This window comes from Macaca nemestrina, chromosome 2, assembly GCF_043159975.1.
Source record: "Macaca nemestrina isolate mMacNem1 chromosome 2, mMacNem.hap1, whole genome shotgun sequence".
In the NCBI taxonomy this organism is placed as follows: Eukaryota; Metazoa; Chordata; class Mammalia; order Primates; family Cercopithecidae; genus Macaca; species Macaca nemestrina.
In genome coordinates, this window is record NC_092126.1 from 103,648,306 (window position 1) to 103,665,512 (window position 17,207).

Sequence of the window (17,207 nt, forward strand, 5' to 3'; positions counted from 1 at the left end):
ACCCAGGCTGGACTGCAGTGCAACGGCACAATCTCGGCTCACTGCAACATGCACCTCCCTGGTTCAAGCAATTCCCCACCTCAGCCTCCCAAGTAACTGGGGTTATAGGTGCATGCCACCATGCCCAGCTAAATTTTTTTTTGTATTTTTAGTAGCAATGGGGTTTAACCATGTTGGCCAGACTGGTCTTGAACTCCTGACCTCAGACAATCCGCCTACTTTGGCCTCCCAAAGTGCTGGGATTACAGACGTGAGCCACTGAGATAGATCCTGCATCTTAAAACTGAATCATTGGGAGAACTGTGGTCAACAGAAACCATATTTGGATAGAGACATAAATCAAAGAAACTGACTGAAGTGAGTCTCTGTCATTTTAGAGGGTGTTTTTTGTTGTTGCTGTTTTGTTTTTGGCCAAGATTGAGGATGCACCCAGAAAATAAAAAAAGAGACAGAAACCACAGTAGGATCTGTGGCTCGTACTTTTTCCAAACAGGATTTTGAGGGTTTCAATATTTAAAGGGGAAAAGTGGGCAGGAGCGGAAAGGGATGGAGGGAAGAGGGAGGGTTTGGTGACATTCTTGTGAATCTGCCCATTGCACATGAGAAGGAGGGGTAAAGGGAATGGTCAATTATGTATTCATCTTGCACTCAGTAAATCTGTGCTTTACATAAGATAGAGTAAAAGTAAATAGAGAGTAGAGGAAGCAGTCAAATACGCATTCATTTTCAGGTGAGTGAGGGGACAATTTCTAGTCTCCTCTTGTCCTGTACCCACGAAGATAAGCTGTTAATTTCCATTGTCAGGGTGATGGAAGCTGTGAAGACATGTGGCCTTCTATCTGTAGCTATCAGTTTAGGAACAAAAGGAAAGCCAGTTTTGGGGGGCAGGGAGGAGGGGTTGTGACTCAGCCTCCAAACTTCTCCCTTTGGCATAGTGAATTGGGGGCCCTGAGATTTTATTTTCATTTCACAGAGAAGATGACAATCTCAGGCGATAATTATTTTAAAAGTAAATACTTTATTGAGTCAAAATTACAACTCCTGACATCATCAGCCACTCTAGAGAATGAAAGGGCACAATTCTCCATTCTGTGGATGGTTCAATGCTGTGAACTAGAAATGAGCTCATCAGATAGATGGCCCTGTTGACCATTACCACTAAGAATGGCTGAACAGCAATTCTCCAAAAAAAAATTATTTTCCATAAATTTCACCCAAGACTTAATCAATTTATTGTCAAAGTTATATAAACTAGAATCAAATCACTTGTTTTCTGTTACATTGTGTAGCAAATACTTCTTGAATGATTTTACAGGAAGTAATATTTACGGGTGTTTGGGAGGATTTTATTGGATAATTATTCCCCCTTTATTGGATAGTTATTCCCCGTTCCACATTTTTCTAGACTGTTATGGCAGAAAACTCTGGAGTTCCAAATGTCCATTTTCCATGTGTTTAAATGTATGCCTATTAATTTTTCATTTATTTTTAAATATTACAATAATATTATCAATAATCCCCAATATTCTGTGAGCGTTATTTTGTACCAGGTATTTGTCCTTAATGCTTTACCACATTATTGTATTTATTTTTTCAGCAACCCCACAAGGTAGCTACTGTTACTATTCTCCTTTTATATCTGAGGAAACTTATCCAAGGTCAAATACCTAGAAAGTGATAAAACCTGGATTTTAACCCAAATTTTGTGACCTCATAGCCCACACTCTATTTTTCTTCTTTTGAGACGGAATCTCACTCTGTCACCCAGGCTGGAGTGCAATGGCATGATCTCGGCTCACTGCAACTTCCGCCTCCTGGGTTCAAGTGATTCTCCTGCCTCAGCCTCCCGAGTAGCTGGGACTACAGGCATGCACCACCACGTCCGGCTGATTTTTGTATTTTTAGTAGAGACAGGGTTTCACCATATGGGTCAGGCTGGTCTCAAACTCCTGACCTCAAGTGATCCACCAGCCTTGGCCTCCCAAAGTGCTGGGATTACAGGTGTGACCCACTGCGCCAAACAGCCCACATTCTTTTTTTTTTTTTTTAATTATTATTTTACTTTAAGTTCTAGGGTACATGTGCACAACATGCAGATTTGTTACATACATATACATGTGCCATGTTGGTGCATTGCCCCCATTAACTTGTCATTTACATTAGGTGTATCTCCTAATGCTATCCCTCCCCCAGCTCCCTACCCCCAACAGGCCCCAGTGTGTGATGTTCCCCTTACTACATCCAAGTGTTCTCATTGTTCAATTCCCACCTATGAGTGAGAACATGTGGTGTTTGGTTTTTTGTCCTTGCGATAGTTTGCTGAGAATGATGGTTTCCAGCTTCATCCATGTGCCTACAAAGGACATGAACTCATCCTTTTTTATGGCTGCACAGTATTCCATGGTATATATGTGCCACATTTTTTTAATCCAGTCTATCATTGATGGACAGTTGGGTTGGTTCCAAGGCTTTGCTATAGTGAATAGTGCTGCAATAAACATACGTGTGCATGTGTCTTTATAGCAGCATGATTTATAATTCTTTGGGTATATCCCCAGTAATGGGATGGCTGGGTCAAATGGTATTTCTAGTTCTAGGTCCTTGAGGAATCGCCACACTGTCTTCCACAATGATTGAACTAGTTTACAGTCCCACCAACAGTATAAAAGTGTTTCTATTTCTCCACATCCTCTCCCGCACCTGTTGTTTCCTGACTTTTTAATGATCGCTATTCTAACTGATGTGAGATATATCTCCTGTGGTTTTGATTTGCATTTCTCTGATGGCCAGTGATGATGAGCATTCTTTCATGTGTCTGTTGGCTGCATAAATGTCTTCTTTTGAGAAGTGTCTGTTCATATCCTTCGCCCACTTTTTGATGGGGTTGTTTTTTTCTTGTAAGTTTGTTTGAGTTCTTTGTAGATTCTGGATATTAGCCCTTTGTCAGATGAGTAGATTGCAAAAATTTTCTCCCATTCTGTAGGTTGCCTTTTCACTCTGATGGTAGTTTCTTTTGCTGTGCAGAAGCTCTTTAGTTTAATTAGATCCCATTTGTCAATTTTGGCTTTTGTTGCCATTGCTTTTGGTGTTTTAGACATGAAGTCCTTGCCCAGGCCTATGTCCTGAATGGTATTGCCTAGATTTTCTTCTAGGGTTTTTATGCAAACAACCCACATTCTTATCCAGTCTGTGCTGTGTGGTTTCCTGGGAAATGTGTTGGTCCTGCCCTCAGGCATACATGCACTTGCCTAGGTGTCCTTAACTTGCATGGGAGGTTGTTGACCCTGCCTTCAGCTTTGTGGATTATCTCAACTGCACCTCCAGGTATGCAGAAATTCTCCCCACCAGGCTAACTGGTGCCAGAGAATGAAGTCTCCAACTTCCTGTTGTCAGTTCTCATCCAAAGTCTAGTCTCACAGAGAATTTCTTGCAGGATGGTAGGAGGGTCCTCACTGAGGAGGGTACATATGCTAAATTGTGTTCTTCGTAATATTAGGACAGTTTCTAAGGATGCTATCAACTTAGGGTCTACCTTTGAGACAGAATGCTGTTGTCCAGTGCTGAAAGAGACTGCAGAATGACCCTTGCAGAGCATGCTAAGGGTGCTGTCCACTGCATCATGCAAGGTTGTCTCTATGAGGATTCCTGGAGAACACTTAACTCTTAGTATCAGGAAAAGCTGTTCTTCTGAGTACTTGGTCTTTGATCTTGTGGACATGGAGCTCTTGGCTTTGGCTTCCAGGAAACTCAGAGCTGAACTGGTCATCCCCTTCTAGCAAATGTATAGCTCCTTGGACATGCAGTTCTAGAAGTGGGACATAATTATATAGAGACATAATTGAAGTGGGATATTAATTATATATAGAGATAAGATACAGGCAGAATCAGCCCTCAGTAGCCTCTTCTTTCTTTGTTCTTTGTCCTATGGACTAAAACTTGAAAAAATAACCCTTTCTTATTCCAGAATCTGACAGTCCACAAATGAAGAGGTCAGCAGCTTGCTTTCCCATTGACCTTGTCTTTCTTAGGGCCCTCTGAGCAAGGCTCTCCATCAAAACTGCTTCCGGGGAAGAATGTGAGCATCTAATCCACACCAGTTGCTTATGACTGGTAAAAGCTTAGCCTTCAACTTTTCTCAGAGGCTTCTGCAATTTATTGGTTCACAAACCAAAAGAATGCAATTCTTAATGTGAAATTTGAAGATTAAGAACAGAAAGGCATCTGGGGACCAGGAAGGGCAGGACTCAAGTGGCACCTTCTGGGGCTGGCTACTGGGTAGCTTGTATTCTCTTACCAGATGCCACAGACTTGGCCTTCACCTACCTCCTCCTCCTTTTCTGACCATGACTGCCACCCCTCAGGGGTAGGGGACACATCTCCCAAATTTGCTGACCCTTCAGTCTTTCTGTGTACCTCCTATAGCTCCTATCACAGTAGACTGTTCAAAGAAGCCCTCGGTAAATGACAGCAGAATTAAAATTTGTCTTGAGTAGCACTGAAATGCAGAGGGCTGGAAGGCAATGGAGCCCTCATGTGTGGAGCACACACACACATTGGCTGGGGTCTACCATCAGCTTATTGTTTGATTTCCTAACAACACTCAGAATGTACCATCTCAGCAGAATCTTGACCTCTTCCCTTGACTCTGCTAGCCCTTCCCTGCCTTTTCCAGTGTCCCCCATACCAGGTGTTGGCACATCCTCTGAGACTGTGGCAATGTGATAATAGCATGGCCACTGACATGAATTCCATGCACTGCCCAGATTGGCTGTGAGATGATGGGTATATCACTTATCCCTTTGAGCCACCATTTCCTTATCTGTGAAACCAAGATAATGGTACTTATTTCACAGAATTATTTTGAGACATGAATGAGTTCATGTATTTAAAACACTAAGCATGGTTCCTGGCACATAATAATGCCCTTTTCTAAGAGCAGGGACAATATCTTCATTTCTGGAGACAGGGGAGGACCAGGGTTCTCCCTGGGCACTAAGTGGGTTCTTACTTTCCATTTCTGCATTCAGACTCTGCTGGAAGAAAATCTGAGCTCTCTCTTGACCTTCCCATGTTGCAAATTAGGAAAATGATGCCCAGAGAGGGGATGAGTTTCTCAAGGCTGGTTGGCTTCTTAATGGAGGAGATGGACTTGAACCGGGGGCTGCCAGGCCTCCCTTCTAAAACCTGGTGCTGTGGTTTTGGATTCACGAAGTTATGGAAGAAGAAAGCAGGACATATAAATGACTATGACAGGACATATAAATCCTATGACTTTCTGACCACTCCTTACCCCCCATGCTGAGCCAGGTGGCCCTGGGCCAGGGTCCCCATCACACCCCCAGGCTTTCATTTATCCCTAGGCATACTCTGACGGGGTTGTTGACATGCTCTAGAGCTAACAAACTAGAAATTTAAATTTATACAGAAAGGCCTGTGTTTTATTTTCTTGCTACACACTAGATAGAGAAGTGTTTGGTAGAAGTTGAATGAATGAATGAGCATACATCAAAGCAGATTTGTCTTTATAAATTCTTAACACTTTTAAGAAATATTTTCCCCTTCTGTATTTTCTCCCTGCCAATCCTGTTTTTCTGTTGCTTTAAGATTTCTGATATCGAGAGCCGGATTTCAGCCTTGACCATTGCAGGATTAAACATAGCACCATGTGTGCGCCTCACAAGAAGACGGGATCAGAAGCAAAGGACCCAGGTGTGTTTGTCCCTTTCTCCCTCTGTTGGAATGTTACATGGCTTGGAAAATTTAGAAGATAAAATATATTTGGCTATGCAAAGGTGTATTGCTCATTGTATTCTGTTTGTAGGTACAAACCATAGATACATCAAGGCAGCAAAGGAGGAAACTGCCTGCTCCACCAGTGAAAGGTATGCTAAATTAAAACCACAAAGCTACCAAAAAATTAAGCCTGAATCATTTACTTTGGATAACACAGAGACCTGAGTTTGAGAATTAGATCTAATGGAGCGTTCTCACACAGAATTGCTCTTGTCTATCTTGATTTGGGTCCCCCCAGAAGCAAACCCTGGGACAAGGATAGGAGTGGAAGTAGCTTGTTTGGAAGGTGCACTGCTAGAGAAGAAGAGAAATGATTCAGAGAAAGAAATTAAGTCAATCAATACAGGGTACTTGAATTAGGAGTTATTTCTTTGGGCAAATAAGGCTAAGTCCTCCTGGTGACCTCTGGGAGACAATGCTGGCTGCATCTCAGAGTTTTCTGCCCAAAAGGCAGGGAGATGGGATATTTGTCCTAAAACTCCCATCCATCTCTGGCTGAGAGTTACTTCTGGGGGCATTAACTCCCTGGTACTTCTGACCTGCCCCATGCATGAGCCAAGACAGAGTGGTGGTACTTGCTGTAGTATCTATTGGAATGTACTAGAATGGTGACTGTCAGAGAGAAGTGAACAGAACACCAAAGGTATCTGCCACAGTGTCCAACCTAGAAAGGATTCTGGCAATGCCAGTCATGTTGCCTTTATCTAATGGACATTTTCAAAAAATGCCCTGGGTTCAGAAGCCACAAAAGGGTGATGCCAAACTAGAAATTCAGATTTACAAATTAGAGGAGTAGAAAGCCAAAGATGTACATTTGAGCCTTGGTTCTGCTATTGATCATTTCACAAACATTTATTGAATGTTTATAATCTACAAAACTGTATGCAGTTAAAATTTATCACAGATTCACAGTCCTTTATTTGAAACCCTTGGGTCCACATGTGCTTCATAATTTCTTGAGCATTAGAAAGGTAATATAGTACATGTGCTGTATATTTCTTAACACCCCCTGTGGCATCTAGGCAGCATCTGAAAATCAAACACATTAATATCCTTACAGCAGAGCACAAGAACATTTGCACTCCATGAGATGGACAAGGACATTAAATGGCCTCAGGTTTTATATCAGTTCAGGTCAGGTTTTATAATCAGATTCTTTTGGCTCCAAAGTTGTAAAAATTTGCAAGTTTTAGAACCTTTTCTATTTCAGGACTGCACATAAGTATTTATGAACTGTACTGGGTTATCTCTGAGCTATCATTTCCCAGAAAGCTATCAATGATGCCCTAACTTATTTGTCCATCATAAAAATAAACACAAAACAAAAAGATTCCATAGTCAAACACAGTACAGGAATGAGATTCCAAGTCTAGAACAAAAGTCTGAGTAATCTGGCCACCTTGTTTTTTCCTTAACAATCAGTCCATCTTCTGGGTAACATTTTTTCCCCATTTATTTCCTTTTAGCTGAAAAAATTGAGACATCTTCAGTGACGACCATTAAAACATTTAACCGCAACTTCATTCTCCAAGGCTCCTCAACAAACAGGACTAAGGAAAGGAAAGGCACCACCAAGGATTTGATGGTAAATGTCATCTCTGTCTTAATGTTCATCGCTTTCACTGTTGATGGTACCTCCATTCTGCAGCCTTTCCTCCTGTAGCTCCTGCATCAGAACCCCCAAAAAGTATCCTTCCTCCATGGTCTTATGGTCTGTTGGATTTGACTGGGGGGTGGATTTAGCGGTAAACCAAGAGCAGAGTGCTTGGTTGAATAAGGCTACGAAGCACACACACACCGCCGGTCACCCTCCTCAAATGTTACTCTAGAAATCACCTTTACTAATAACTTTCTATGCACGTATAGAGGAAATAAGTTGTAACATGGTAAGTGTACTGGAAATTGCACTTGGACAAACCAAAATGTAGCTTAACCCAAAACATTCGGCTTATACCCAGAAGATTTCATCATGACCTGATCACTTTGAGCCAACTCTAGCCCCAAACCTTGCTAAAAATATTTTCAAACTACCTTAGACAAAAGTATAGGCGATAGAAATGCTTATCCTGGCACAATAGACAAAGTACCGTAAGGGAAAGATAAAAGAACTGTATCAAGCACTAAAAAGCAAAGACAAGCCCTTATACCTTTTGCATAATGTATTAACTAGAAATAACTATACACAGAGAACTTTAGCCAAGTCCCCCGAAACCAGACGAGCTACCCAAGAACAGCTGAAAAAGCACACTCACCTATGTGGCAAAATAGTGGGAAGATTCATGGGTAGCGGTGACAAGCCTACCGAGCCTGTTGATAGCTGGTTGTCCAAGATAGAATCTTAGTTCGGCTTTAAACTTACCCACAGAATTACTTAATCACCCTGTAAGTTTAACTGTTAGTCTAAAGATGGACAGCTCTTTAGACCCTAGGAAACAACCTTCCTACAGAGAGTAAAAACTGTTACCTCCATAGTTGGCCCAAAAGCAGCCACCAATTAAGAAAGCATTTAAGCTCAACATCTAAATCTTAATTCTAATCACTCTACTGAACTCCTAACATCACACTGGACTAATCTATTACTTAATAGAAGCAATAATGTTAATATAAGTAACATGAAGACATTCTCCATTGCATAAGCTTACATCAGACAGGAATAACCCACTGACAGTTAACAGCCTAATATTAGTAACTGATATAATAAGCACCCTATTATTGACACTGTTAACCCAACACAGGTATGCTCTAAGGAGAGATTACAAAAAGTGAAAGGAACTCGGCAAATCTTACCCCACTTGTTTACCAAAAACATCACCTCTAGCATTACCGGTATTAGAGGCACTGCCTGCCCACTCACATATGTTCAACAGCCACGGTATCCTGACCATGCAAAGGTAGCATAACCACTTGTTCCCTAAATAGGGACTTGTATGAATAGCCATACGAAGGTTCAGCTGTCTCTTACTTTTAATCAGTGAATTTGATCTATTCATGAAGAGGCGGATATAAACAAATGAGATGAGAAAACCCTATGGAGCTTTAATTCATTAATGCAAATAAAAACTCAAACAAGCCTGCAGGCCCTAGCCTACTATCTGTGGATTAAAAATTTTGGTTGGAGTGACCTTGGAGCATAATTCAACCTCCAAACAACCTAAACTAAGACCGCACTAGTCTAAGTGAGTTAATACACATTGACCCAATAATTTGATCAACGGAATAAGTTCCCCAGTTCTAGAATCCAAATTGACAATAGAGTTTATAACCTCAATGTTGGATCAGGACATCCTAATGGTGTAGCCACTATTAAGGGTTTGTTTAGCAGTAGGGACGAGGTTCTAAAACTAAGTAACATCCTGCCTGCTATATACCTCTTTAATATGTGGGTATATCCTCTCAACTGCATCTCTAGCTCCTTGTAGGAAGCAGCTTTGATATAAGAGAAATAAAAATATGTAAATAGAGTATTAAGGTCTGGTTGAGATGTAACAGTTTTTATTCTGTTTTCAGTTCATAATCACTCTTCCTTAAATTTCTCATTAGCCGTTAATGCTGTGTTCCTGAAAAAAGTCAGCAGCTACTCCTAAATGTAGCAAAGGAAGAGACAGTAAATAATCTGCATGAACTCTAGAAATTATAGAGAAAGGTGTGTTGGATCTTTTGCTTAAAAACTGTCAATCGATAAAAATAACGAGACAAGTCCCTATCATTTTATAGGTTTATTTGCCAAAGTTAAGGATGTGCACGCAGGAGACAGGTCTATGCCTTTCTCAGAAGATGATTTTGAGGGCTCTAAATTTAAAAAGGAAAGTGCAGGCTATTGAGAAGTACACAATTTTCATGTAAGAGGGGGGTAGGGAAAAATAGTCATTCATGCCTTTGTCCGGCTCAGTGAATCTGCATTTTTTTTACATCAGATGACATAGACAAATGGGGCAGAGGAAAAATGCAGGGAATCTGCATTTTTACAGCAGATAATATAGAAAAATGGGGCAGGGGAACAATCAGATATGCATTTGTGTCTGGTGGGCCGGGGGGGGGGTGACTGCACCTGTAAAGATAAGCTATCAATTTGCATTGCCATGGTGAAATTTTAACCGAAACACCTTAGGGTAAAGATCTTGGAGCTAACCAGGAATTTCCACGTAGGCAAAATATTGGGGAGGCGTGTAGCCATCTTATTTAGGAAACGAAACGAGAGGCAGGTTTGCATGACCCAGTTCTCAGCTTGACTCTTCCCTTTAGCTTAGTGATTTGGGGACCCCCCAGATTTAATTTCCTTTCACAAAACCAACATACATGTCAAAGTTTTGGCAAATGTTTGATGCTACTTACGTAGAAAATGATCATCTAACTAAGCTGTCTCAGTGATACCAATTACGCAGAGGGCAGATCATGTCTGAGATGACAAGACTAAGGCAAGGACAAATTTATTCTGTTATCTTTTATCCTTCACCCATTCCTCCCTTCCTCTTCCTCCCTGTCATTGTCCCTGTCTCATGAGCACAGAAGCACCACATAATGGCATAATGGTGGACACATCCTTTTGAAATACAAGTTACTCTCAGGCATTATATGGCAGTAGCTCTACTCACTGCCTTCTCTTCATTGGTCAGCCATTAACCCTGACCTTTTAAAGTCTAATCCCTTGCTTCTGACCATTATTTCACAGAGCGGAAAAAGATGTATTATCACACTAAAAGGGCAGACCACTACAGTCATGGAAGGAATTGGTTATAAATAAGAAAGTTAAAAATAAATTGTCTTTCATAGAGGCAGGACATGAGATTGGTGGCTGCCGGAGGTTGTGGGAAGGGGCAATAGGAAGAAACTACTTAATGAGTAAGGGGTTTTACTTTAGAGTGACAGAAATTTATTGAAACTAGATAAAGGTGGTAGATGTACAACCTCGTGAGCATACTAAATGCCACCAAATTGTTAACTTTAGAATGGTTTATTTTATGTTATGTGGCTTTCACCTCAATATGTTTTTTTAATAAAATAAAAATAAATTACCTTAAAGTAACACAGAGAGTTTAAAAATGAAAGAATAGACAATATTTACTGAACAAATAAAAGCAAAATAGGGCAGAAATAATTACTTTCAACGAAAGGAGAATTCCAGATAAAAAGCATTGAGAGAAAACAAGGAGGAAAGATGTTTAAATGTTGATAAAATAAAGTAGTTAAGTCATGAGCCTTTCTTGATTTGGCAGATAATAAAGCAACACAATTTGTGGTGCAATGGTTGGTGACTTTAAAACTCCCTTATCAGCCTTTGGCAGCCCAAGTACCCCATAAATAAATACAAATTAGAGAATTGAATAGTGTAACTGTTAAGCTTTAATTAAGATGTTTATCTAACTTTATATTTTATAGATCATTCACTCTCTTTCCAGGCATCAATGGACCATTTATAAAAATTGACTTTATACAAAATCACAAAGAATACCTCAATAAATTCCAAAAAGTAAACCCTCTATGATCACAATGCCAAACATAATCTGGGGCAGTGCTGTCTAATAGAACTTCGTGTAATGAGGGTAATGGTCTATATCTGCAGTGACCAGTACAGTGGCCACGAGCCACATGTGGCTATTGAATACTTGAAATGTGGCTACTGCATTGAGGGAACTGATTTTTAAATTTTAGTTAATTTTAGTTAATCTGAATGTAAATAGCCACATGTGGCTAGTGGCTACCATGTTGGACAGGGCCAATGTAGAAAATTAGAACCTAAGTTAAAAAACAGAAACCCTACTTAGAAGTTAAAAAGCACTTGTACTCACATACACAACTGTCCATACACATACACATGCACACTCACACACACATACACATACACTTCAAAATAACTACTGAATTAGAAAAATCCACAGGGCACTTACAAAATGAAAACATTATATATACCAAAGCAAATAGCATACATATAAAACTACACTGTGTCAAATTTATAGTATTAAATATTTTGTTCCTTGTTAAAGAAGAAGAAAAACAACTAGACATTGAATTCCAGACATCAAAAATAAACATAAAAAACATTTAATTAAGACCAGAAATTATGGAAATGATCTCTCTATATCTACATCTAGGAGTTGATTATTTGAAAAAAATAGAAAGTTTTGTAAGTCACATAAAGAAAAAACTGAAAACAAAAGATTATATAAAAGGATGTCAATTTTTTATATATATAATGTGGTGTAAAACTATTCTCATAAATTTAGAATCAATACTAGTCAAATCAGAATCAAATCAGAAAAATAGCAAAAACTAACAAGAAATAAAAAGAAACTTAAAATCTATTAAACCTTTCAAAAGGATTCTGTGGCCAAATGATTTTGCTGATTTTTTTTAAGCAACAATTAATTCCCATACCATATAAAATATTCCAGGTCATCAAAATATTGAAAACTAAAAGATTCATGTTGTGAAGCTATCAGAACCCCAATCATGAAAGCCTGATCCATGTCTGGTAAGCATGCATACATGTTCTGTGCCCATCACACACAGGCACACACAGACACACGAAAATTATTACACCAGTTGTACTTCTTCAGAGATGAAGAATATGAAATAAAATATTAGCCAATTAAAGAGCAGTGCATTCAGTAATAAATTACAGTAGGCCAAGCAAGATGGCTCACACCTATAATTCCAGCACTTTGGGAGACCAAGGTGGGAGGATCACTTGAGGCCAGAAGTTCAAGACCAGCCTGGGCAACATAGTGAGACCTGTCTTTACAAAAAATAAAAAGTTAGCCAGTCATGGTGGCATGTGCCTGTAGTCCCAGCTACTAGAGAGGCTAAGGAGGGGATCCTCTGAGCCCAGGAGTTTGAGGTTGCGGTGAGCTACGATCGCACCACTGCACGCCAGCCTGAGCAACAGAGTAAGACCCTATCTCTAAGAACAAATGAATAAACAAATAACAGGTAGGTTTTGTGGGAATGCAAGGATAGCTTAAATACTGTGATATCAATCCCATTTATGCTGGAAGTTGCAGTTTTTTAAATTTTCGCATGAGTGAAAAATCAGACCTTGGTGATGACCTTTAGCAGTAGGATACAAATAACTCCCACACGCTTAGCGTTCCAATAGTGGAACACTAGGCATAAGTGGATTTTAATAAATCACATCAACAGTTCAGTAAGAAAAGTCATTTCTTCCCAAATTAATCTGTAGCTTAATCCAATTTTCATTAAAAAACTCGGTGAAATTTTCCTTGAATTAAAGTTCATGTAATAATAGAAAGAATAGACAAAAGCATTTTGCAAAATTACAGAGATTTTCCTCCCAGATTTTAAAACAAATTAAAAGCTGAAATGAAACTGATCATTAATGAAATAAAATAGCCCAGAAACAGATACAGCCACATATGAGAATGTGTTATATTATCTTTGTAAAAGATTTAGAAACTAGTAAAGAAGGTATGGATTATTAAACAAACAAGAACACTGTACTTGCAATACTGGACATTGGGATGGTAGTGGGAAAGAAGGCACATTCGATAATTACCTTATTCCAAATACCAAAATTAATTTCAGGTGGATTAAGAAGTATGCATTTAAAAATGACATCACTTTCTAAATGTTGCGAAACATCTAACTGGTCAATAAGCATGAATAGCTTTTAAAAAGCAGTAAACATTATTTTTCATTGCTTATTCTCAGTCTTCCCAAGTGGCTGATGAGAGTGTGTTCAATGTCTCACCTCAGGAGCCTGCTCTGGAGTCAGCTGTGATGTACTGACACCATGGAATTCCACTGCCAGTGACTCACTGCCTCCGGCCGTACACGACAGTGCCTTGACCCAACAGCCATCGAGTACTGTATGGATTTCCACCTGAGGAGAAGGCCTGGGGAGGCCACAGTGCACCATTGCACAGGGCTGTCCTGATACCTCATCCAGAAAGCCGTCTCAGACTTCAGCATTGCGGTCTTGCCCACTCTCTGCCTTAGGCTCCCAGGGGAATCCAAGACAGAAAACCAAGACACTGGCTTCCAACAGCAGAGCTCCATGTTTAAGATACATATTTTCCCTGTTTGCTTTGCTACTGTGTGTTGACTTTAAGATCTTTTTTTTTATCCCTTTGATTCAGCTAGTATTCCATGTCAACAATTTTTCCAAAAGAAAACTGTTGGAGGGGGGTGGAGGGAGGAAGGTGGGAATTATTATTTAATCCATCATTAATGCTTATTAATCTCTCACAAGCATCTTTGTCTTACAAATCCTGAGGGAAAAGCAAGTCCATGCAGTGAACACTAGGGACAGTCTAATTTGGGGATTGCTCAACCGTCAAGACTGCAGGTCTCCCTTCAGCCACCTCCTTCCTACTAAAATCTCAGCCTACCACACTACCAGTCATTCCCATTGCTTTGCAATCACAAGCCACAGGATGAGAAGTTCTGACTCACTCATGCCATGCCCAGGTCTATCTGAAACAGTGTCTCATTAAGAATTTAGGGTTCTTCCATGGGCTTACTGACAGTTTCCCAAAACTGAAGGGGAAAGGGGCTTGAGAAAGACCATCATTGGCTCAACTTTAGGGCACTGTCCAGAATCAACATGATGTGGTTTAGCAATGATCACATCTAAACAAAGTTTAGGTAAATGAATTACCACAGAGAAAGACCACATGAGAAAAATTTTGTCCTCCAAATTTACTTCCCAATAAATATTCAGCAAAGTAGTAAAATGACCTTAAAGATAAAAATGATTAGGGAATAGCCTTAGATAATTTATAGGTATAAAAAAATTCAAGGACAAACTGTGCATTTAATGGACACAAGAGTTGACTCTAACTCCATGTCTGTGGTTTCTTTGAACCCATATCAAATGCATGACTATTTAGAGTGTTTATAAAAGCAAATGGAACTGAACTTTCACTCAATTAATTGGGCACTAACAACCTTCTTTTATGTTTGTTCCTGATACAGTCTGAATCTTAGGAAGGTAAAAGAAAGGAGGCAAGAGAGGAGTTATGATGAATGTGTGTTAAGTGCCTGCTCTGAAGGAGGCAATGTTCTCCTTTTAATCCTTATGGCAACCTTATTCAATAAGTTTTCCCATGTTTCAAATTTAATAACTGAAGGCCAGAGAGATTAATTTGCCAAAGCCACACCTTTATGCTAATTATGATTGGAATGCATCAGAAAAGCCTAACTCTGTTGTTTTCAACCTCTACGTTTTTTTGCTGCTATGTGCATTTCCAGATCTGATTTTCTGCTGATTTGTGTGCTATGATCCACTCCTGATGGGGGTCTACGTTATCTTCCAATAATACTCCTTGCTGATGCTGTGTTATGTGTCATCTAACAGAAATGACTCCTTTGAAATAAGTAAATCTTCGGCTTTTTGTTCTGTTGGTGTGATTCAAAGCAAAACAAAAACAAATTTTAAAAACACAACAAAAAAAGATTTGACTTCCAAATAGAACGTTTTCTTTAACAGGCATGAAAAGCAACTATTGTTGTGTTACAGTGTTAAAAATATTCAGTTTTCTTTGACAAAAATGTGTACTGTGTAAGCCTTGCAAACAAAAAACAACAAAAAAGAAGAATAAGCAGCCTGCTGTGTGGCATTTGAACTTTTATAAAGGTTTCCTTGTGCCAAATAAGTGCAAAGATTTAATTTACTATTACAAACCATAAGCATATGTTATAGTTCCAGAAGAATTATTTTGTCATCAAGTGATTTTGATCTTTAGTGTCAATATTTATATTTAGATTAATTTTTATAAATGAAAATATTTTAATGGTTTAAGAAAATGAGGACAACAGGATAATATCTTTGATGACTTCTGAAAGTTATGCTTCCCTTCATGTTATATGCACATTGCCAAGAATTACTGTCAAGAGAAATGATAAGTAAAAGTCATTTATGAAAATAAAGATTGTGTGTGTGCAATTTTTTGGTTAAGGGAGACTAGGAGTGAGTAGGGAACAGGGAAAGAAGTCATGTGGCTAGTAATTGGAGGGGCCAAGATTCAAAACTTTCCTTCCAGTTACACTGCTCTCCCCTCCAGACAAAATTTCCCAGTGACCACCTCCACTCAAGTGGTCACCCACATAAGACCAGTCATTCTCAAAGGGAGGTACAGAGTGATTTTTGACCCTCAGAGAATATTTGACAATGTCTGGAGACATTTTTGATTGTAACAACTAAGGGTGTGCTGCCACTGGCATCTAGTGGGCAGAAAACAGGGATACTGCTAAACATCCTATAATGCATAGGACAGCCCCTGTCTTAATCCATTTTGTGTTGCTATAACAGAATAACACAGACTGGGTGATGTATAAAGAAAAAATTTTATTTCCTATAGTTCTGGAAACTGGGAATTCTAAGGTCAAAGGGCCTGCATCTGGCAAGGGCCTTCTTGCTGTGTCATCCCATGGCAGAAGGCAGAAGGGTAAGAAAGCATGCATGAGAGAGAGCAAGAGAACGCCAAACTCACTTTTATAACAAACACACTCTTGCAATAATGAACCTACTCCTATGATAACAATGTTAATCCATTCATAAGGCAGAGCCCTCATAACCTAAACTCTCTTAAAGTTCTCACCTTTCAATACTATTGCATTGGGGATTAAGTTTCTAACACATGAACTTTGGGAGACATTCAAACTATAGCAGCCCCCTACAACAAAGATTAACCCAAAATGTCAATAGTGGTAAGGTTGAGAACACTGAGTTAGCTAGAGGTAAACTGGGACAGAAATGGAGAAGCCCCTGTCAACCTCCAGGGGGACTGTGTAGCTGAGCAGGAAGCAGTGACTCTCTCAGTCTTTTGCAGGCTCAGTGGAGGTTGTTGCATCTCTGAGGCTGCCATGCCCAGAGCACTCAAGCCAGACACTGACCCCTGTCATCCCCAAATAGGAATACGAACCTTCTACTAACCTAAAATAAATGAGTATATAAAAATATTAACAGAAGCCAAGAGCCTCTGCCTGGTGGCTTTATGCAGTAAAGCCAGTATCCCAACATGAGTGTGCATCAGAATCATCTTTCCAAAGATTCTTGTTGAAGGAGTCTCTGAAACAACAAACATTCCAGCTTGTTGAAAGACAAATTGCTGGGCTCCACCTCAATGTTTCTGGTTTCTGTTTTGTTTTGTTTGAGATGGTGTCTCTCTCTGTCACCCAGGCTGGAGTGCAGTGGCACAATCTCAGCTCATTGCAACCTCTGCTTCCCAGGTTCAAACAATTGTCCCGCCTCAGCCTCCCGAGTAGCTGGGATTACAGGTGCCTACCACCACATCCAACTAATTTTTGTATTTTTAGTAGGCACGAGGTTTCACCATGTTGGCCAGGGTGGTCTTGAACTCCTGACCTCAAGCGATCTGCCTGCCTCAGCCTCCCAAAGTGCTGGGATTACAGGCATGAGCCACTGCACCTGGCCTCCACCTCAATGTTTCTCATTT

The 17,207-nt window shown here is 39.8% G+C and overlaps 1 protein-coding gene across 9 annotated transcripts in view; it reads left to right on the top strand.

The window, feature by feature from the left end:
* The window catches only part of MYRI (myosin VIIA and Rab interacting protein), a 412,711-nt gene extending 396,744 nt beyond the window's left edge, over positions 1-15,967 (top strand). For 7 of the 9 annotated variants that reach the window (XM_011738817.3, XM_011738816.3, XM_011738815.3 and 4 more), the window contains 4 exons: positions 5,605-5,709; positions 5,822-5,882; positions 7,260-7,378; positions 13,504-15,084. In XM_011738817.3, the coding sequence (XP_011737119.1) occupies positions 5,605-5,709; positions 5,822-5,882; positions 7,260-7,378; positions 13,504-13,536 (318 nt within the window). In that variant the 3' untranslated portion in view covers positions 13,537-15,084. Of the gene's footprint in view, positions 1-5,604; positions 5,710-5,821; positions 5,883-7,259; positions 7,379-13,503 lie in introns of all 9 variants that reach the window. The other 2 variants (XM_011738813.3, XM_011738820.3) reach the window with 1 other exon arrangement.
* Positions 15,968-17,207: the final 1,240 nt, after the last annotated feature.